The sequence below is a fragment of the Cynocephalus volans genome, chromosome 1 (assembly GCF_027409185.1).
Source record: "Cynocephalus volans isolate mCynVol1 chromosome 1, mCynVol1.pri, whole genome shotgun sequence".
Lineage (NCBI taxonomy): Eukaryota > Metazoa > Chordata > Mammalia > Dermoptera > Cynocephalidae > Cynocephalus > Cynocephalus volans.
The window spans coordinates 10,740,756-10,763,237 of record NC_084460.1 but is presented as its reverse complement, the minus strand read 5'-3'; the positions used below and the strand labels follow the sequence as shown (position 1 = coordinate 10,763,237).

Below are 22,482 nucleotides of genomic sequence, written 5' to 3'. Positions count from 1 at the left end.
CTCTATATTCCAAGTACGTGAATGTACATTGGAGATATGATTTGAGCTTCTGTTCCCACATTTTTTAATATACTTTTATTTGAAGTAGCCAAGTGAGTCAGACTAGAGGGACTGAGAAGCTATTATAAAGGTCATGGATAAGCAGTTTCAGCATTACAAAAATGCCAAACAAGGATGTCTCTTCTATAGTTAGGCAAGAAATATTTCAAGAGAGGATAACTCTGTTCATATAAGCATTAATATTATATATGTATACATACATAAAACTATTAACATTATATAATATAAAAAATGACCACTACAGACGTGCCTCTAGTAGATTAAAATTTAACTGAGATACTACTTTGGCAGAATGTGGTTCTTTCTTCGCATAACTCCAGGAATATGGCTTGGGATACACGGACAACTGCGCAGCTCCTGGGAAGAGGGCATCTGTACAGCCAACATGCTAAGGGCTTTCTCCCACCTCCCAAAGGTAGAGAAAACAGGTGTAGCAGCCACACTTGGTCTCAGTCAGAACAGTCTGGCTATCCTATCACGGGATTCCCTCCCCATCTATATTCCCCTTTCCTGCCATCTCATTTCCAAGTAAAATGTCATTAATTGTGAATTACCAAAGATAGGCTCTCACCATGGAATCAGAGGCCTGTGTGGGCCACTCAGGGAAGGCCTCTTGCAATAGGGATATTTGAAAAGAAGTACAGATATACACAGGGAGGGGCCCCACACACTGCATTTCTATAGACAGCATTGTTAAGCAGAAACACAGCAGAAATTGTTTGCTGATAAAGTAGTTTGTTCAGATTCGGTTTTATTATTTATTTTTAGAAAAAAGAGAAAATTTACAAGATGCAAAGTTCTCACACAATATATTATCACTGATGATTGTTTTCTTTACACCTTAACACCGGCCCTGGCTTATGAACCAGTGTTGGGAAGAACACGGACAGCATGAATGTGTGGGGACCAAGCATGGACACACAGGATGCAACACAGTGAACTTGATGACAAGTGATGCTGGGCCAGCCTGTTCCAAAAGCAAGCCAAGACACAGTGGGACCCACAGAGCCCTTCCGTCGGGGAGGCGTGGCTGTGCACCCTCCGTCACATGCACTCCCCACACTGGCAGCACCCACTGCCTTAGTAGACCCCAGCAACAACAGAAGATGGTAACAGTCCTTTGGTGTTTGTTTGCATGGCCATTCAGCTTCCGAATTTCTTACTTCTGCCTTCTTTTTCACGTTTCAGTTCCAAATTCTTAAAGCAGTGTAGGTGCTTAGCATCTTGAATTTTTCAGGATCTAATTTTGCCCAATGATAATGCACTAAAAAGAACAAAGAAAAGACACGTTACTAAGAAGGATTCCAAAATTTGCCTTCAAATCCTATTAACACAGGCATATAAGCATAACAAAGTAGCTGAAGATTTCTTTTCAAGCTTATACAATGATACGAGCATAACAATATTTCACTTCTGTGCGAAATCTGCTGCGTTGCCATGTAAAAACCCAAATACCTTCTCACCAAAGAGTGTCCAGTTTATTACAACTCCATTCTTAGAACTCAGTAAGATGCCAAACTAAATATCTGAACATACGTCTAAGTGGACTTTACATCAGAGAGAAGTCACAAGGCAAATTACAAAATATTTTGAAGTGGATGAAAATGAAAATACAACACATCAAAATCTGTGATATTCACGTAAGGCAGTGCTTAGATCAAAATTCATAGCATTAAATGTTTGTGTTAGGGGAAAAAAGCAGTCAAATCAATAATCTGAGTTTCTACTTTAATAAACTAAAAGAATAAAAGCAAAGTAAACCCCAAACAAGCAGGAGGAAGAGAGTAATAAAGAGCAAGAACCAATAAAATTTCAAACAGAAAAAAGAAAATAAAAGATCAATAAAATTGGTAAACCCCTTGCCAGATTTACCAAGAAAAAAGAGAGAAGACACAAATTATCAGTATCAGGAATCGAAGCGGCAACATCAGTACAGATCTTACAGAAATTAAAAAGATAACAAGGGGCCGGCCCCATGGCTCACTCGGGAGAGTGCGGTGCTGGTAGCGCCGAGGCCGCGGGTTCAGATCCTATATAGGGATGGCCGGTGCGCTCACTGGCTGAGCATGGTGTGGACGACACTGTGCTGAGGGGTACAACCCCCTTACCGGTCAGGGGAAAAAAAAAAAAAGGATATATTACAAAATTTATTCTTACAAAGTAGACAACACAGGTGAAACGGACAAATTTCTTGAAAATAGATTTAAAAAACCCATCATTTCCAAATACAATTAACAATGAGGTGGAGGGTGGAGACCCTAAGGAAAACACACGGACAGGGAATAAACTAAATGCTTGTTCTTGGGATATTTTTTACAACTACTCAAAGGCTAGTTTGTTGTTTGGTATAAAATGTCCAAGTGTCTCAGGTTTCCCATTGTAATTCTGAGGCTACAACAAAAAACCAGCTGATATTGCCAAGATTTGTGGTGTAGGCATTTGTCATCCAAGAGTTAAACTAAATCCCAAAGCTTAATAGAGAAGTTTCTATTCCCTCAGATCTAAATTCTAGATGGATGGATTTCAGTAAAAGCAAAAGATCCCAATACCAGTAGGGATGTCCATGGGGATGCTACTTCTGTGAATGTGCTTCCTGATAATCTCAGCACAGGTCACATTCTTAAGAAAGGGTCACATCATGAGCAGATGCCATGAGGGAGTTAACAGCCTTCCATTCCTGTGCCCACACAAGGGAGGCTAGTTGGAACCACAGCTGGCCCTTGCTCTTCAGTTCTGTCTGGAACCATATAAGGGATCAAAATTCACCCCAAGGCCTACCCTCATACTCTAAAACCCACCTGTTATAGTCCTGCACTCCTTCCATGAGAATGAAATTTCTGAAAGACCACTGGTGGGTGGAGAACATACAACATCATTCCTGGAGACCAGGAATATTACTACCAGTTTTTAGTCACGAAAAACAATACATTTGCTCTTACACTGTATTCAAGATGTTAACCCAAACCTAAGAACCTGGGGCCTATTAATACCTCTTTCCCTGCCTGTAATACCAGTAACTGAAATTCTGACCTTGTTTCCCACATTGACCTTTGGGGAACTCCACCTCTTGGCACAAATTAAAACCTTGGTTTCTGAACTTAAGATGAGCTCTGGGATACTGGCTAAATGCATGTTTCTTTTACATTTACTTCAATTAAATATTCTATAATACTCTACATTCTTAATGCTTTGGGATAATAAATTTATGCTTCAAATGTTTGATGTGCAGATGGAAATTATAAAATTTACTATAGAAGAATAAATGATCTAGAGAAATGTTCAGAATATTCTGTTAAATGATAAAAGCAGGTGACATTATCTACTCATTCAGTATGTCTCCAACTTTGTAAAATTAGAGAAAGAAATAAAGAATCACCTGCTTAGAAAAAAATGTTATACAAGCATTATGTCAATAATGATTATCTTACAATGAGATGGAAGATAATTTTTATTTTCTTCTTTAAGCATTTTGTCATTTCTGAAATTTTCTATGAGTAGGCATTAATTTGGTAATAAAAAATGGCTTTCAAAAGAAAGTTTATAAGAGAAAGATGATTTAGGAATTTCAATTCCCTACTAGAGAAACAGAACTGGAAGGGATCCTGAGAGGTTTTGGCTCAGGGTTCTACAAATTTTTAGGTAAACCACTCAGGCATAGGGACTTTACAAAGCATCTAACCTGAAGGGCTTACAACTAAGGTCTTACAACTAAGTATGCCTCCAGAATTAACTGTGCAACTACAGGGAGCCCTAATGGGCAGGCCTAGTCACTACAGCATTAGTATCACGAGTGACTGGCTCCCGGATTGCATGCGAAAGCCTTCTGGCCAACAGTAGTTGCAGTTCCAGCTGAAAGCCACTGCCCACCACGATACATGGATTGGTCAATAGATGCTGCTCTCTATTACCAATATCACTTGTTAAAAATGTTGCTTTTCATTTTCTTGACCATAACTATAGAAAACTTAGGAAACAGGTTGCTGGCCATCAACCGCAAATAGGTAGAGATCAGCAAGCTCAGCCAGACGGAAGCATGAATGAGAAAGTGGGAAGTGAGCTATCTGTGAGGTCCAATTGCTAGATTAAAGCAATGAGCAGAAGTCCTGTTCAAGCTGCTGAACACATGATTCTCTAGAAAGGGGTGGACCATTGAGGCATGAAATTTAGGAACCCTGGATGAAGGGTAATGTGCCCCCCTCTGAGAGCTGGTGAGGGGATGACATTTATTTCCAAATGCATGTGGGTCAAGTGAGCTACTTAAGGGCACATGTGGCCTGCAGGTTGGGGGTGGGTGTCAGGCAGTAGTAAGAAGTACCTGATAACTTAGCACCCCAATTTCACAGCCTTATGAAAGGAGCTAGGGGACCACAAGCTTCCTCCAGGTGCTGGAATGGTTTTCCTTTACTGCCTTCATTCATCAGGGACAGTAGGGAACTTCATCAATGAGGCCAGCCCTGGACCAGAAGGGAGGAATCCCTTAACAGTCTTTTTAAATGCTGAGTGGCTTCAAGATGCTGATTTACAGCTGACCCACTTCTGGGGTCAGGCCATTCAAGCAATCATGAGATGCAAGTGCTGGACTTAGGACATACATGTACCTCAGTTCTGCTCTCCAAATTGCTGTCAAAATAACTGAGCCTTTATTTACCTATTTATTTCAGGTCACAGCTAGTAATCTCATTGGAATTCATTTACCTAGAAAAGTAAGGCTGTTCTTTGCAAAAACAAGAGAGTCGCTGGGAAGCCAGTGTTATCAAAGAAGGGTTTGTGCTGACCTTCTAGCATTGTTAGAAATTCCAGTGAGCCTCTCCACTAAATTATCAAAGTAAAGAATCTCTTCTTTGCTCAAGTGCTGATGGTCCTGACTTGACTGAAAAGAACACAGGAAGAATGACTTGCTTTCCTAACTAAGAACAGAAAGCTTGGTGTAATGTGATATAACAAGCAAGGGGAAAAAAAACTGATGTTACCTGAAAGTGGAAGAAACAAACTAACAGCAATTAGTTTTTACTTTTTTGGCTTAACTTTTTCTCCCATCTATACCATGTATATTTGTATATATTTAACCATGTCAGTCCTACAGAACTTAACGTGGTTCCAATCATGGTCTCAAAATCATAACTTGATCCCTCTAGGTTAGTGTTGTACTGCAGTGATAGAATTAATTGTTTTATATCAGCACTGTCCCATATGGCAGCCACTAGCCACATGTGGCTATTGAGCTCTTGAAATGTAGCTACTATGGTGGAAGAAGTAAATTTTAAATTTTATTTAGTTGTAGTTAATTTACATTTAAATATCTACATGCAGCTAGTGGCTACTGTATTAGATGGCACAGTCTCCATTATTCATAAGTTCAGTTCTGCACCTCAGCGACAGACAAAAACACGAATCATGACCAGCTTCTTGCCAGTTTATTTACAAATAAATAAGGCAGCTGAGGTGGAAACCTGGGCATAGAGAATATCCAACTCTACTGCTGTTAAAGTAATGTAATGTGCCTACTCTATATCAGCAAAGAAGCAAATCAACCTCATGTAAAACCAAAGGCCAGAATGACACTTAAGGCTTGCGAACAGTAATCTCTAAGCAAGAAGAGAGAAAATAGGGCAGAAAGAAAAATATTTCAAAAGATACCATTTAAAATTTCCCAAATATATTAGAAGACATACATTTACAGATTAAGAAGCTCAACAAACCCAAAGCAATCATAAGAATGAGACTCAAATGTGACACAGATGTTGGAATTATCAGACAGGGAATTTAAAATAATTATGATTGATATGTTAAGTTCTCTCATGAAAAAAGTAAACAATATGCAAGAACAGATGGGTAATGTAAGCAGAAAGATGGAAACTCCAAGAAAGAATTAAAAGTAAATAAAAGAAATCAAAAATACTGTAACAGAGATAAAGAATATCTTTAATGGGCTCATCAATAAACTGGACATGGCCAAGGGAAGAATCAGTGGGCTTGAAGACAGGTCAATACAAACTTCCCAAACCAAAATGCAAAGAAGAAAACACTTTCCAAGAACAGTATGGCAACTGCAAAAGGTGCAAAATGCACATAATTGTAATACCCAAAGGAGAAGAAAGAGAGAACAGATAAGAATATTTGAAGTTATAATGGCCAAGAACTTTCTAACCTTAATGACAGACACCAAATCACAGATCCAGGAAGCTCAGAGAACACCACGCAGGAACCACAGCTAGGCATATCATATTCAAACTGCAGAAAACCAAACAGAAAATCTTAAAAGCTGGGAGTAAGGGTGGATGGGTGGTAAAAACCCTCCTTATCTATAGAGGAACAAGGATAAAAATTACAGAGGACCTCTCATCAGAAACTATGCTAGCAAGAAGAGTGTGAAATAAAATAAGTACTGAAAGAAAAAACTACTAGTCCAGAATTCTATATCAGCAAATTATATTCAAAAGCAAAGGGAAAATAAAGAGGTTCTCAGACATGTGCTGCAAGAAATATTAAAAGAAGTTCTTCAGGCTGCAGGAACACGATATAGGTCAGAAATTTAGATTCACATAATGAAAGGAAAATCATAGAGAAATGAAGGCAAAATCTTTTCCTTTTCTTAATTTTAATTCATCTTAAAAATAACTACTTAAAATACTAATAGTAACTGCTATGGTTTGAATGTCCTCTCCAAAGCTCATCTGGAAATTTGATCCCTACTTATCAGTGTTAAGAGGATGGGAAATCCTGTATGGTATTTGATAGGTGGGGCATCTGGGAGGTGACTGGATTGTGAGGGCTATGCCCTCATGAATGAATTAATCCATATATTAATGGATTAATGGGTTGCTGGTTTAATGGGTTATCAAGAAGTAGACTGGTGGCTTTATAAGGAGAGGAAGAAAGCACATGGATGCACTCTCGCCCTATCACCATGTTATGCCCTCTGCTGCCTCTGGACTCTGCAGAGTCCCCACCAAGAAGACCCTAACCAGATGTGCCCCCCGGATCTTGGACTTCCCAGCCTCCAAAACTGTAAGAAATAAATTTCATTTCCTTATAAATTGCCCAGTTTCAGGTATTCTAAGCAACAGAAATCAACTACTACAGCAACCATGCACTGGGAAATGGAATGAATGACAGCAACAAACACAGGGATGGGCGAGAGGAACTGGGACAGCGCTGTCGTTGTAGGCTATCCGTACTGCAGTGAAGTGGTACAGTGTTATTTGAAGGTGGACTTATATTAGTTAAAACCATATATCATAAACTCTAGGGCAACCAGTAAAAAAACTTGTTTTAAGTTAAAAATAAAAGCATCACATCAGAGGCACAACTAGCTATATCTCATGAAATACCCGCACATGGACTTGAGAATGTGGTATGAATGTTGACACAGAGAAGCAAAGTGAGGCTCTGGGAATGAAATCGACCCCACCTTATACAGGGAAAATCAACGGTGAAAAGTGATCCAATACCCTACAGAACACATGGACACACTCATTCAACTGCTCTAGCTCACTACGAAGAAATGTACTCAGCCAGGACACATCTTACTATTCAGACAAAGGTCAAGTTGAAAAGCAAACAGATGGCAGCTTCCAAAACACTTTCCTTGTTTGGTTTCAAGTATGCTGACATTTGAGAACAGAAATGTGTGGTGTTGGTCAGGAGCATGCTCCTCTCATACCCTAATTACAGCAGCAAAGTAAACACTAAAATGAGGAGATACTTGAACCTTCGATCAAAAGCAGAAACCACATTCTTTTAGCAAGAGGCTTCCCCAGCGCCTTTAGTGGTGCCCAGAAAAGAGAAAATAATTGAGTTGCAGCCTCATAGAAAACCTTGACTCCTCCCAGCAAGGTGAGGGACCCTGAAGGACTGAGACAGGGGACAACTGGGACACCCTGGGAATGTTCTCTGAACCATGGTTTTTTGACTCATTTTCAAAGAAAAATATGCCCAAGATCATGCAGTTTCTCTTTCTATGTTCCTTTGCCTTTTCTTTCTTTCTCATGCCTTGGAAACTCCAAGCTGCTCCCCTTGGAGCCTGTGAGGCTCCCTAGGGCTCTGTTTTTAAACAAAAGCAAATGAAAGACACTGCTCCCTTCATTGAGAGGGGGCTGCTGTTTTTCTGTGGAATAAAGCAAATGCCAAGGTCACCTTCTGTCTGTCACTACTTAATTCAGCTCCTTATAAGTATCTGAATGTTTGGTGGTGATTTTGTGATCTACTGGGATGACAAATTCATCAGAAGAGGCAACAAAAACCCGTGAACAACAAAAAATCCCAAATATATCATGGGAATAACAGATGCCTACCTGTCCCCTGCCTTTTGCGTCTTCAAATCCAGAAACATGGCTAAATTCTCAGGAGTGGGAGTACCCTAGCCCCTCCTGGTCCTTGGCTGGCTGTGAGCGTCTCAGGGGCAGCCAGCAGGCAGGCATAGAAGGACCCCTACATAGATGGACATTGGCACAGCCACCAGGCTCTACTGTTGCTGCCTCTGATCTCAATAATTGCAACTGGATGTCTATGTTTATTTCCAATAAATGAATGGTTTTCCTTGTGTGCTTAGTCTAAAACCCAGACAGTACTGTATAAATTAGCGCAAAGAAAACAGAATTTTAATGGGCCTATATAAACTCGCTCACGAGCCTCCTCTTCTGGGTAGCAGCAGGGGAAAGCTTGAGTACACGGTGGCCCTGTCTTGTCTTAGTGTCAACAGCACTCTGGGGCCTCAGCGGCCTGCCTGAGTGTATGGCCATGTGGCTGATGTGGCTCAGCTCCTGGGCCCTGGCGCCATACCACTGAGGGGCAACAGGCCCCTTGAAGTCTGGTTTCTCAATGGCTCAGGGGCCAGAGGCCCTCCCCAGCTGACCTGGCCTCCCCTCAGCTCTCACCAGCACCACAGACCCCAGCAGTCTCATCCAGGAGGCCCGATGGAGATCGTGGCTGAGACCTGGCAGGACCATTAGTGCTATGAGGAGCTAAGGCCATGACCCCCTGGCCTCCTGATGAAGCTGCCCCCTGACAGCCTCTGGAGCAGACTCACCTCACCCTTTCTACCTAGGACCCGTGGTCAGTCCAACAGACCCAGTGCAGCTCTCTTCTGCAGCCTGTGCAGGGCACAGGAAAGTCTCTGGACACCCTCCATGCCACATCGGACAACAAAGGAAGCATTGCCACAGGCCTCTGATGCCAACCATATGCTGCACCCCTTCCTCTCGACTGCGGGGGCCTCGTGGAGAGTTGCAGCCATCCTGCAAAGTGGTCTCCCTCCAGAAGTCCCACCAGGGACCAGAGCACAGCCCCCCGCAGCATCCAGCTCTCCCTCAACCAAACCCCCCACTCCAAGGATTCTGGCCTGGGGCGGGCAGCCGGAACACACAAGGATGGCCTCTGGCTTCCCTCCGTCTGTTCCTCTGCTCTTCTCCACTGACTCCCCTAACCCAAGGGCTGTCTTCTGCCAGGCAAGTGCTCCCCTACATCATCCCTCTTCGTTCCCCCTCCCCCTCTCCCCTAGGGCCATAATGAGGCCTGGCTGTAATGAACTTGACTTACTGGGGAGGGAGGAAAGCACATCTGCCTACTCTTCTCCAAACACTGCCCTGTGTGTTTGCTTCCCTGCTGCTGTCCCCTCTCTGGCTAGCTCTTTTTGAGTGGTTGACAATAGTACCATCTACCCCAAGTTCCATACTAACCAGTCTGCGCTACCCTGAGAAGAAAATAAATACAATGACAAGTTTCAAAAAATGTTATCAGCTTTAAAGAAGCAAGAAGTAGGTACCCACAAGTCCATGAGGAATTTCCCTGTTAAATTTGGGAGATGCTGGAAAGAAACACCTGCTCTCACTTCTTGCCCTTCTGTTTAGGTGCTCATTCTTCCTTCCGTGAGCACGTCCTCTTGGATGTTCTGTGACACACACTTACTGTCCTTCCATCTGCCCATATAGCCCTCAGGTGTTTTTCTTACCCAAAGAAATACAGGTTGAGTACCCATTATTAGAAATGCTTGGGACCAGAAGTGTTTTGGATTTGGATTTTTTCATATTTTGAAATATTTGCATTATACTTAGCAGCTGAGCATCCCTGATCCAGAAACCTGAAATACAAAATGCTCCAATGAGCACTTCCTTTGTGTGTCGTGCTGGTGCTCAAAAAGTTTTGAATTTTGGAGCATTTCAGATTTTTGGATCAGAGATACTTAACCTTTAGTAAAATTACCCCCAAGCTGCCCAGTGTCACAGGATATTGATGTCCATGGTACATTCTCTACAGGAATTATTCTGAGACCGAATCTAAAACAAATGGAATTCTTCAAGTTATTATATTTTACACTGATTTAAAAAGTAATTGAATTCAATACCCCTCAACTGATAAAATAATATTCAAAGTATTGTTCAGACATAGATAAAGCAAAAATCAAGACATTAAATTTATAAAATATGTTAGCACGTTAATAAAAAAAAAAAAATAATAATAATAATAATAATAATAATACAGTCCAGAAAGGAATCAGATAGGTGGTATTAGAATTTTTAAAGCTGTTTTGAAAATACAAAACTCCAAGGCATACTTGAATGTATGTGTACATGTGCATGTGCATGTGTGTTTAGGTTGATAAGCTGGGTTTGGTCACTGAGAGATAAGTGATTTTAATTTTTACTGCTTTCCTATTCATTGCATTCATCATGCAAGTTTGAAAATTCAGAGCAGTAGGCTACGTACAACCCAGGTGTGTGGTAGGCTATCCCACTGCACAGCAATGAAATCGCTTAATGATGCATTTCCAAAAGGTATCACCATCGTTAAGTGACACAGGCTGTATATCTCAATATCTGGTAGTGTGCATCCTCAAAGTCATTTCTATATTGACTTCTAACCACTACTCCCTCTCAGGAGGGAAAGAGAAGGCAGAAAACCACCTTACAAATATTCTCCTCTCTTGGAATTTGGTGTCTCCTGGGCCAATGTGTCTGCTAACTTGATTTTAACCAAGTCTATAAGCTGAAGACTCCAAAATGTATGCTCAAGACCTTGCTCTTCAGCTCTAAACCCACAGCCTCAACAAAACATTGACATCACCCATGGCTAACAACAGGCACCTTAAACATAACATGCCCAGAACAGGTATCATCAGCAACCTTCAACTTCTGTGTGTCACCCCATCCCTCAACTCAAGAGCCTAAATCATTCTAGATGTCTCTTCTTCCACATCTAATTAGTCACCAGAGTGGGCTAGCTGGTTAGCTCAGTTTGTTAAAAGCACGGTGCTGATAACACCAAGGTCCAGGGTTCTATCCCTGTACCAGCCAGTTGCCAAAAAACAAAACTAAACTAAAACTTATAATTAGGGCCGGCCCCATGGCTCACTCGGGAGAGTGCAGCGCTGGGAGCACCAAGGCCACAGGTTCGGATCCTATATAGGGATGGCCGGTGCACTCACTGGCTGAGCGTGGTGCAGACCACACTGTGCCGAGGGTTGCGATCCCCTTACTGGTCAAAAAAAACCAAAAACAAACAAATTTATAATTAGTCACCAAGTTGAAATGATTCTATTTCTTTTATATATTTCGATTCCACCATTTTCCCTCTATTCCCACTATAATTTATTCTGGATTTCTGCAATCACCTAATTGGCCTATCTGCTCTGGCCTCACTCTCCCAGGCTGCTAAAGTTATCTTTTTACACTTGTATCTGATTATGTCACTTGTATACTTAAAACCTTTTGAAGGTTCCCTATCACCCCAGGATGAAATCCAAAATCCTCAGTTTCATACCTGAACTTATACAAGGGTACTTCAAAAAGTTTGTGGAAAAATAGAGTTAAAAGGTAATAAAACCCTTCCATGGACTTTCTGAAGTACCCTCATATGATGCAGACACTCCTATTTCTCTGACTTCAGAGAAGTTTCCCGCTCGCCACTTGCGCCCCATGCTTCAGCCATTCTTCACCTCCTCTGTTCTGGAACTCATCTGCCTTGCTGCCCCCAAACAACAACGTTTGTGCCTGCTCCTCTCTTGGCTCAGGCAGTTCTTCCCTGCCCTTGCCCCTCAACTCCCCATTTCTACATGTCCTTAGAGGTCTGGTTCCCGAGTCCTCCCTGCTGTGGCGCCTCCCCCGACCTCCCCTCTCCACCCCCCACCACATTCACATCTTGGCTACAAGGCACCATGCTGCAATGTAGCTACTTCTGTGCTTCTCCCTGAACTAGCTAACTCTGGGGACAGGTGCTGGCTCCTTCACAACTGCAACCGCAGTGTTTAGTCCAGTGCCTGGCAAAACAGGAGGCTCTCCATGACACATTCACCAGGGGGAGGAACTTGAGCAAAGGGCCATGGGACGGCTGGACCAAACTTTAAAGGCCTCTGATCTTCATACAGGGAGGTGGACTCAGTGCTACAGTGAACCACAACACAGTCCTGGGCATGGAAATGACAAGAATAAAGCTCCATTTTAGGATAGGTAAACTGGCAATGGACCAAGTGAAGGATGGCAGAACACGAGGCAGGAAATTGTGAGAGGAGGCTGCTGCGGATGATGACGTAGCCTCTGCTGGAGCTGCACGGGCGAGAACAGGCACAAGGGAGTGCCAGGGAGAGTCGTGTGCAGCTCCTGGTCTGCATTCACATCTGCGGATGCTCTGCAAATGCTGGTCGCAGCAGCAGCTGCAGACTGACACAGGCAACTGAGGAAGCCGGCCCACAGAGAACCATCCCCTGGTGAACAACCCGGGCCTGGGGCTGCCTCACCCTGCCACATGTCAGTGAATAACTTTTTTTTTTTTTTTTTTTTTTGTCTTTTTCGTGACCGGTACTCAGCCAGTGAGCACACCGGCCATTCCTATATAGGACCCGAACCCGCGGCAGGAGCGTCGCTGCGCTCCCAGCGCCGCACTCTCCCGAGTGCGCCACAGGCTCGGCCTGTCAGTGAATAAAACGCAATCCTATTTGCTAACTTTTCTCTCCAAGCTGGAAGGCAGCAGATTGAAGGAGGCTACGGATGGATGTCCATAAGATGAATTCTGCCTCAGCAGCCATTCTTCCCTCTATTCATTGGGAAACGAAACCATCTGCACAGGGGGTACTCCTACCTGAGTTCTGCTTCCCAAGTCTATGGCTCCCGTTCAGAAGACACGTCACCCTCCGCCCCGCTGCTGGCACTGCGGTCTTCCTTTCGGGGAGTGTTTCTTTCTTTGCTGGATTCAGAAGGTCCCTTGGCTCTGGTCTTTTCTTTCCTCTGCTGCTGTTTTTCAAGCTTTGACAGCTGATTTTTAAAAAAGAAAAAGAACACTTTATAAACACGAACACATGCCTGTACATCTGATATACTAGACCCTTCCCAGGTGGAAACCACAGAAGAAGCTTTCATCTGCTAATCTGGCATGCCACGGTGGTTCAGACATACCAAATTATAGACAAAACGTGTATCAGACAGGCAAGTGAATCATTAAAACAGATTAGTCATATGTGTAATCTCTGTCAGACTTTTCCCCACACATATTCAACTTGGCATGCGGTATGTGGGACAGGCCAAGCAACAGGCTTCTTCGACAGGCTTAGAGGAGAGCTCTACAAAGAATGGCTCTCAGTCTGTTACTTTCTTCTTTGATGGCTCTATAGCTTTTTCTCACCAAGTTGTCTTCTCACTTACTGTCTTCTAAAGAGTGTTCAAAACACACCACTATTTGCTGAACATGACAGAGAAGGCTGCAAGATAAAGCACATTAAGCATATTCAACACTGTCTCAGTCATCGGTCTGTTCTTTGAGACCGAAGCCTGGCTCACCCGTAGCCAAAGCCTGAGTGCTCCTAGAAGGCTGCACGGTGGCCATGCACAGGACACTGGCTAGCATTCCCACTGGGCCAGTTGGGGGACATGCCTCTGGCATCTACCTTTAATAGAACTTGGGTCCACCTCTAGCCTGGATATCTCCCCAGCAGGTTCAAAGAAACCACAAACTAGACGGTTGAAAGAAACTGAGATCATCTAATACTCTGAGCAATAGCTCAGCCACTTTAGAAAGGCCTGCTGAGAAACTTGTCAGAGAAGATTGGCCAAGTTTTGGTCCACAGGATTTTCTTAGTCCAAAAAAGCCATCTGTGACAAAACCTGAGAGAAGAAACACCCAGTTTCATCTGCCTCCCAGACCAAGTCTGCAAACATTCTCTAGCTCGCAAGAAAAGAAGGAAACTTAATGAAGTGCTGGCTTCTCTCTGCTAGTCCATGCCCCACATCCAAAGACATAAGATGGGTCACTTCAACCAAACTGCTAGATCATTCCTTCTATTATGCACAGACTTTGAGCTAAGCCTTAGATAGATAAACAATCAGCAGCTCTCAGTTTGGTATGGAAAATCAAATTTATTAATGATTGACTTACAGTATTATCTTTCCCACTCCCCATTTACCTGAAAAGCTGTAGTAAACAGCTAAGTTGGTTAATATACTAATTAGATTTTGTGACATCGCTTCACCTTTGACCTAGCTACTCTCCTCCCAGATAACGCCTCTGGATAAATTTCCACTCATGTGCACAGGGAGGCTCATAAGAATATGCACTGTAGTGTTTGTATTAGCAAAAACCTAGAACCAACCAAATATCTATCAACAGGAGGACAGATAAATATAATATGGTATAGCCACATAAAAGGATACCGTAAAGCAGATCTACCTGTATCAAAATGGATAAGTCTTTAAGAACATGTATGTAAAACACCACTATACATTGCTACTGGGCGCACACAAATGTAGCATGGACCAGGAATACACACCAAGTACGGTGTACTAATTAACCTGGACTGGGGGAGGGGGAGAGGAGAATGGGATCACAGTGTAATGAATAAACATGGGTTTCAGGTGTAACCATCAACTTTGTTGAACAAAGCTGATCAAGAGCAGGGTTCTTGACCAGTGCAGTCCACAACCTGTTTGCATATGACACCGGACCACTGATGATAAGATGCTCGTGCCAGAATGTAAATCAACACACAGCTTCCTTTGTCAACAAAGCCTCGCTGTGAGAAAGTATCATCTAAACAGTGAGTTAAGTGGCATAGCTACATCATTCTGGCACAAGCTCTTTGTCTCACCATGGCCTGGTAACAAACAGTTCATGTACCAGCACCTTAAGTCAGAATGACCTGGACTGAAGATGACAAAAAGTTAGCATTTTGTAAATCTGGGAAATGGCTACACAGAACTCCTTGCTATATTTTTCTCTGTAGTGTCATTTTTCCATGGGCAAATATTTTTCTCTGTACTATCCTGCCACAAGTTAGGATGGAATTTCCTGCATCTAAGATGCCAGTCTTCTTTCCTTTTGCTTCTCTTTTGGTGTTAAAATACTATTTCTTTGATGAAATGATGAGGATGAGGGTCCTTCTGTCTTCCTCTCTTTCTTGCAAATGATCTTGAATTGTACAATGTGAAGAGACCTTACGCTAGTGAACTGTACACTTTAAAATGGTTAGAACAGCAAGTTTTATGCAATGTGTACTTCACTATAATTTTTTAAAAATTTTTTATTGACCTTGGAAACATGACATTGGCAACCCATGTGGACTCCTCAATTTCTTTTTATTTTCTATATCCTTGATGCATGAAATCCAGAATTCTGAGAATCAAAGTTCTGCAGTAAGCTACAATAAGTTGCCTTCAGCTGCCAGCAGTTTACTTCTCATTAGTGTTGTATGTGTGTTTATACTTGTATTACCTGTGTATGTGTGGACAGATATACTGTACATATAGAGTTGGCCCTCCATATCTGTGGGTTCCACATCTGCGGGTTTCACATCTGCGGATTCAACCAACCGTAGGTTGAAAATACAGTACTTGTGGGATGCAGAACCCATGGGCACTGAGGACACACTTTTAGTATCCTTGGGTTCCACAGGGCCAACTGTGGTACTTGAGCATCCTGAGATTTGGGTATCAACAGGGGGTCCTAGAACCAATCCCCCGTGGATACCAGGGATGACTATACACACATATATATAAATAATCATGAACATGTTCCAAGTTAGATGCTGAGAAAGTATGATTTTTATTTAAAATAGTAAGATGTCCTCTCAGTTTTGTTTCTCCTCCTTACAGGATAAAATATAGAAAATGTGATACTAATAGTGACAAAACCAAACAAAACTTCCCCCCACTGCTAAGATTTAACCTCATGCAAAAGCCTGTTTGTGATCCAGCCTGTTGTTCACTTTCTACTCTTTAATGCTGTTGAGATCCAGATCCCGAGAGGATGATGGGGATTAATACCAATTAATGCAGCTTCCCAGAGGCTCCTCGGCTCCTGCAGCACCATGAAGTGGGCGCTGACACAGAGGTGCGTCACCATAGTGCACACAGCGGTGACCATGCGACCTTCCACTCCGGCCCCATCCCCTCCCACCATGAACCAAGCTCTTCAATCACATGGTAATTACTTAAGTGGCAAGCACAGCCCACGTTTCTGCCAACGATGTAATGCTGATTCTCTTACATTATTTATCTTAAAACAACCCAGCCACATGTGACTGCATGCCACAAAGTAAGTTCTCTGTGAGAACACTGTGAACTAACTTAATGAATTTAAGCCTTCTCAGAAAACTTGGAATCCAACACAGCCAAAACGTGGAATTTCCATCTTAAGGCAAGTAAGCAGCTAAATTTTTTATTTTTTATTTTTATTTATTTATTTATTTATTTATTTATTTATTTATTTATTTATTTATTTATTTATTTATTTATTTATTTATTTGAGGAAACAAATGAGAAAGAAAAAAACAGAAGAGGTTGGTACTGCATATGGGCTCATGTAGAATGTCAACAGCTTCCAAATTAATAGGAAATGCATGTCGAAGAGAATATAAACCACTATAGGTCTGTGAACACACAATCCGACAACACTGAATGCAGTGCTTTTGGTGTTTTGTTTGTTTGCTTGTTTTTTAATCAACTGGTGAGAGTGTCCACATTGCAAGAGAGACGCCATGCAATCCAGCCTGGCTGTAGTACCTTAGAAAGCAATCCAGCCTTACAAAGGCAGCTCTGGACATGCATATATCACCAGGGGTCGGGTGACTGTCCTATGGTCAGCCTGACCTCTCACGGTGGAGCTTGGGAAAGTGGGGGCCAAAGGAGAGGTAACTGGAATATCCAGATCCAACTACCCCCCAAAACAAACTCGTGATTAAATCTACTGAGAAAATAAAGGATTTTCTATTTAATTAAGATGCCTAAGCTCCATTTACATAATACAAGAATAAAGTAGTTGAACATGGTTGTTACAATGCTCTACTGTAGGGCTTGCAAACTTCAATGCCATGAGGGACCAGGCAGGTAGCAAAACGAGTGAGGTGACTAAGTATATAAGACAACAGGGCATACTGGAGACTGAGGCCACAATGGAGAGGACAGCACCACCTAAGGGCATGCACATTTTTAAACATGTATCTGAGGTTGTGAGGGGTGAGAAAGGGGGAGAGGGGAAGGGAGGAATTGGTAAATGGCCACAAAAATCGGTTACACTGTATAATGATGAATATACTAATTATCCTGATTTGAACATCACATACTGCACACTGGTATTGATAATTAATGCTGTACCCATCTGGACAAATATAATGTTGATAGGGTAGATATGGGTTGACTTTTAGGGACCCACGCTGTGCACTTCCACCTATGTGATCCTGTTGGCTCTTAATAACCAAATAACAGCTGTATTATCATCAACGTCCCACAGAGAAGCTACAGTCAGCTGCCTGCACCACAGCTATAGTCTTCTTCTCAGCTCCCTCCTCCTTCCCTGCAGGCATAAGCAGACTCCTACTTCAGAGGTGGCAATGTCTGACCCTTCTATCACATGGCACGTGACACAAATCACAGCCAACAGGATCTGCAGGGGGGGCTTCAGAGAAAGGTTTCCCCTCCCTAATAAACACAGATGCAAGGAGACACTGCCTTCCTTCCTATCCTCAGCCATACTTGGAGGAGGAAATGGAGCTATGGAATGTAGCTCTTTGGTGTAGCTCTCAGAACAAGGAGGGGCCTCCAGGAGTACAATGATGCCGCTGAAGGGCCCTAGCAGGGCCCAGGTGGTTGAATCAGCTTTCCTGTTGGGGGAGGTACTAAGTTTCTTAATGTTTAAGCCACACTCATGTAGGTTTGTGGCATGTGCAGTTGAAACAAAACCTTTCATAACATGCTCATGGAAATAAATGAACAGATGGATGTTCATCAAGGTTACACGACTTGCTTAAGGTTTCACAGCATGTGACAGAAACTGAGATAGAACCAAACCGCAGGCCTATAGACACCAAACCCCACATTCTTTCCAGAGAGCCACACGACTTCTCTTGCTCAGTCTATTCACTTCATTTAACAGATATTTACTGAGCACCGGCTACATGTCATGCCCTATTCTAGGTGCCAGGGACACAGAAGAGAACCAAGCAGAGCTCTGCCTTCCTGGGCTGACTGCCCACCAGAAAAGCAACTGGCCATCTCCAAGCATGACAAACCAGACTCTGTCCTAAGCACCTGACACATACTAAGGGTGCTCTTATAATCCCCATTCCAAAGTGGGTGCTCGAAGCTCCCACCATTCTGCCTGGGGTGCACAGTGGGACAAGCTGTTGTCCTCTCAGTCTGGTCTTCTTTGCTCCTATCCTCAGTGACAGAAAATACGCAGGGACCTCGAGGCCATCTCCATTTGCCAAATTAAAGAGAAACTGGTCCTAACACAGGTGCAGTTCTTTAGCAACAAGCTGCTGCAGGCCCTCACTCTGCCTGTATGTTTCTGCCCTGATGGCCAAAGAAGTCAGGGGGTCAAACACAATTACCCATCTTTAACACCACTGCCAGCAAGGCCGGACAAGGAAGCAGGATGGGAATGCCCCAGAAGCAAGAAGGCCCTAGAGGTAGCTCTCTCATGTCCCCGGCACTTGGCCTTAGGAAAAGACCCAGTGTGGCCTGTTGGTGGCAGTGGAATAGCAGACCGGGGTGAGGGAGCCAAGTCCTGCAGGTACAAGCAGGCACAGGGCAGGGGCAGCCCAGCAGATGGGACATGGACTCTCACGGCTGGCCACCGAGAAGAGGAAGGCCTAAGAACTCAGTCAGCACCACAGCATCCCAGCAGGGGCCACAGGGTCGCCAGAATGTTGGGGGGCCTCAAGGGTTGACAAGCCCCCAAGCTGGGGGAGGCAGATGAGGGAGGGCCAATGGAAGCCTAGGCAGAGGGAGTCAAGGTCCCAGTGGAGGGACAAGGAGGCAAGGGAGCTCCAGGGACTGGCATCGCCCCCAGTGTGTTTGCTACACACTGCCAGGCACACTGCGGCAGAGAGCATGAGGCAGTGTAGAGTGTCTGTGCAGAAAATGACTCACAGAGATGACTGAAACACGACAGCCGGGGGCCATGCAGAGAGAGGCTGAAGAACAAGGGGCCCAGGTGATGGTGGGGCATGCCAGGGAAGCAGAAAGGAGTTGGGGTGAGTTACGGTCGGGGGCACCACGAGCAGTCCCTGACGTGTCCAGGTGGGAATGGCCGGGGAGTGTCAAGGCACTTGCTGGTGGTGATCATCCCCAAAGACCCAGGACACAGCGGACGTGGCGTGGCAGCAGGGTGGGCTGGGGTGCGGGCGCAAGTCCCCCACTGATTCTGACAGCCACGGTGGTGGGGCTTGCGGCTGTGGCATACACATGATGCTGGGTGAATGAGCAGAGAAGTGAGTGAATACAGCGGTTTTATTGGGAAGAGCGGGCCGGGTGGTAGCCACAGATGGAAGTGAGCTGAAGCCTTGGCTCATGTCAGCTGAGTGATGAAGAGTCTTCACTTCATTCAGGACAAGGAAACGGTGTGGAAGCCATGCAGCAGAGGGCATGCATGTTGGCACTGACACGTAAGGGACCTGCTTTCGGGGTTGGAATCTCTCTTAAGCCAGCAGCATTTCAACAGAAAGAGAGAAACAGAGACTCTTGGGTAAGCCATTTAATGCCCCACCTCTGCTTTCTGTAAATGACCCAGGGCATGGTGAGGACAGAGCACGGCTGTGACTTGCACATGCTCTCAGACGCACAAAGCTCCAAGTAAACAGGAAATCAGGATCTGCCCCTGATGCCTTCACACTGTGGGATGATCCAGTATGACAGTGACATCAAACAGGAAATGGATGAGAAACTTCAGGCTTCCGTGGACACTAGTGAGCTGCAAGGAGCATCTTGATGACCACATTGGAGAGCTCAGCTCTTGGTGTGCAGTCAGACACTGGGCCTCCCGAAGATCCCACTGGCTCCAGAAGATCAGATGGGAATGCTGCCCTACAACTCGTAACACTCATCTAGGCTGGAAGGACTGAACGGAGCTGGCGGAAATGATCTATGTCTGCTGTCGCCATCACCCCAAATGTCTCTCCTGGGAACATCCAAAACTATCAGGCCACTAAGCACTACATTCACCTTTGAAGGGATTCTAGAAAATCAATTTCTTTGCAAGTCATTTCAGAACAAAACAGGTGCCCAGGAATCCCTGATGGAAGTGAGATGGTGATGTTGTCTTAAACTTGCTCCCAACATGGGTTGGGGGAATGATGGTGAAAAATTACAGCTTCTCATATATGTCCTATAGTTTATTTTGTGATAAATCCCACAAAAACCAACGTAAGTCTTATTCCTTCTCTTATTCAAGCTCACAATTTACACAAAGGGTACCTCCATCCTCAAAGGGCCCATGCACATAGTTTGACATTTTAATTTAATCTTTTTAAATAAGTCCATCTTCACACTTGGGAAATAAGTGACCCCTGAGATTCTGACAACCAATTTGTCCCCTTTAGCATTCCAAGAAGTCAAGAGCACATATTATTATTCCCAGATTGCTTTTGAGCACAATAGAGGTGAGGTCAGCATCTGGGCATCAGTCAGGCTGAAAAGCACCAGGTCTCGGGACTCCCAGCCAAGCCTCCAGCTGACCTGGCTCCTTTTGGAGCAAATGCTCACCTACCTGCATGGGGGCTTCTGGCAACTGCCACAGGTCCGGGGTAGCAAACCCTGTTCCATCCTTGCTAGGGAGATGCCAGGTACGGCCCTGTCTTTGAGTTATTTTAATGCTTGTTCTTTCCTGCCAGGCTATTCTGTCCTGCATATGAGCAAAATCTAATTAGAGAGTGAAGAAAATAACAAAAGAAAAACTCAAGCCCCATGAAGTCAGTTACTATGATTTTTATAGACCGTAGCATAGATGGAAAAGTTCTGTTCCAACCAACCCCTTGCAAAGATTCCAAGAAAGTCTTATAGTGCAAGTAAAAAAGATCAAATGTCTCCTCTGCAATTACTTTCAACAATAACACAAGGCATCATTACTCTGAAGGTGTTAGCCCACACCTGTGGCCCTGCTGATGTCAGGAGGAACTGGGCAATCACAGGATACTGCAGAGGAAGGACATGCCCAACCAGGTCCCCTTAGAAGTAAAGACACAACTTACCTAAAGGCCCATTAACTCATTTTGATTGCTTTGGAAATTTCTCTCCCCAATGCTCACGGTCCTCCCTGAGTGACCATCAACTCCTACTACCAGTAACAAATGCCCTTACTTTGTCAAGTCCTTTAAACTACCCTTTGTGATCATTCTCTCACCCTAGAGATGAACACAATGAGCTGTCAATTGATACTTGTTTTGTTGACTAATTCAGAATTTCAAGGCAATATACTCATATAAGTAAAGCATGCTGTAGGATACAGAAAAATTAAATAAACAATGAACCTCCTTGGGTTTAGGCTGAATTACTGAACTTCACTATGCCTCCATGTACTCTGCTAGACCACAGAACCTTCTGGAAGACAACTTTACACCACTACTGTGCAGATGTGATAAAGTCCAAAAGGGACTGGAAGAGCAGCCTGAGGAACCCACTGCCCTTGGTAAAGAGCTGAGACAACCTTCAGGAATGGGCCATCAAGGGAACTGACCGATGCCCGCACTCAATCCGAGGACACTCTACAGGCTAGTCCAGTGACCATGTGTCAACTGCATATATATTCATTTCTGCCTGCAGAATTAGGACATATCTTGAGCTATAAGAACTCCCATGGATCTATGACTTTGGCTTCTCCCCATCTCTCTCTGCTACTTACAGGCCAGGTGGCAGAGAATGGGAAGAGGAGAGAGGAGATGGTGAACTCCAAATAGAAAATGACACTAGTAAAAATTTGAGAAGGTAGTCTGAATTTACTGTCGCATTTTAAAGGATCTATAGAAACCTACATCCATAGATTATCTCTAGTGGACTAACCCGTTTAAAAAAAAGCAATTAGAATTTATATCAGGACAATTTGTTTTATCAAGCTGCAGCTTGACATAATTTCACTTTATGTGGTAATTCTGAAAACTTTTAAAAAAATTTTCCTTGTGTAATGGAAAACATGACAGAAGATTCAAAGAGGATGTTTCCATACACACCG

The 22,482-nt window shown here is 43.6% G+C and overlaps 1 protein-coding gene across 1 annotated transcript in view; it reads right to left on the bottom strand.

Annotated features, from left to right (window-relative positions):
- Positions 1 to 852: 852 nt before the first annotated feature.
- DTD1 (D-aminoacyl-tRNA deacylase 1) overlaps positions 853 to 22,482 on the bottom strand; it is a 154,895-nt gene continuing 133,265 nt past the window's right edge. The window contains exons 5-6 of the mRNA XM_063109991.1: positions 13,132 to 13,304; positions 853 to 1,324 (exon numbers count right to left, since the gene is read on the bottom strand). Coding sequence (XP_062966061.1) covers positions 13,152 to 13,304 — 153 coding nt within the window. The 3' untranslated portion in view covers positions 853 to 1,324; positions 13,132 to 13,151. The remainder of the gene's footprint in view (positions 1,325 to 13,131; positions 13,305 to 22,482) is intronic.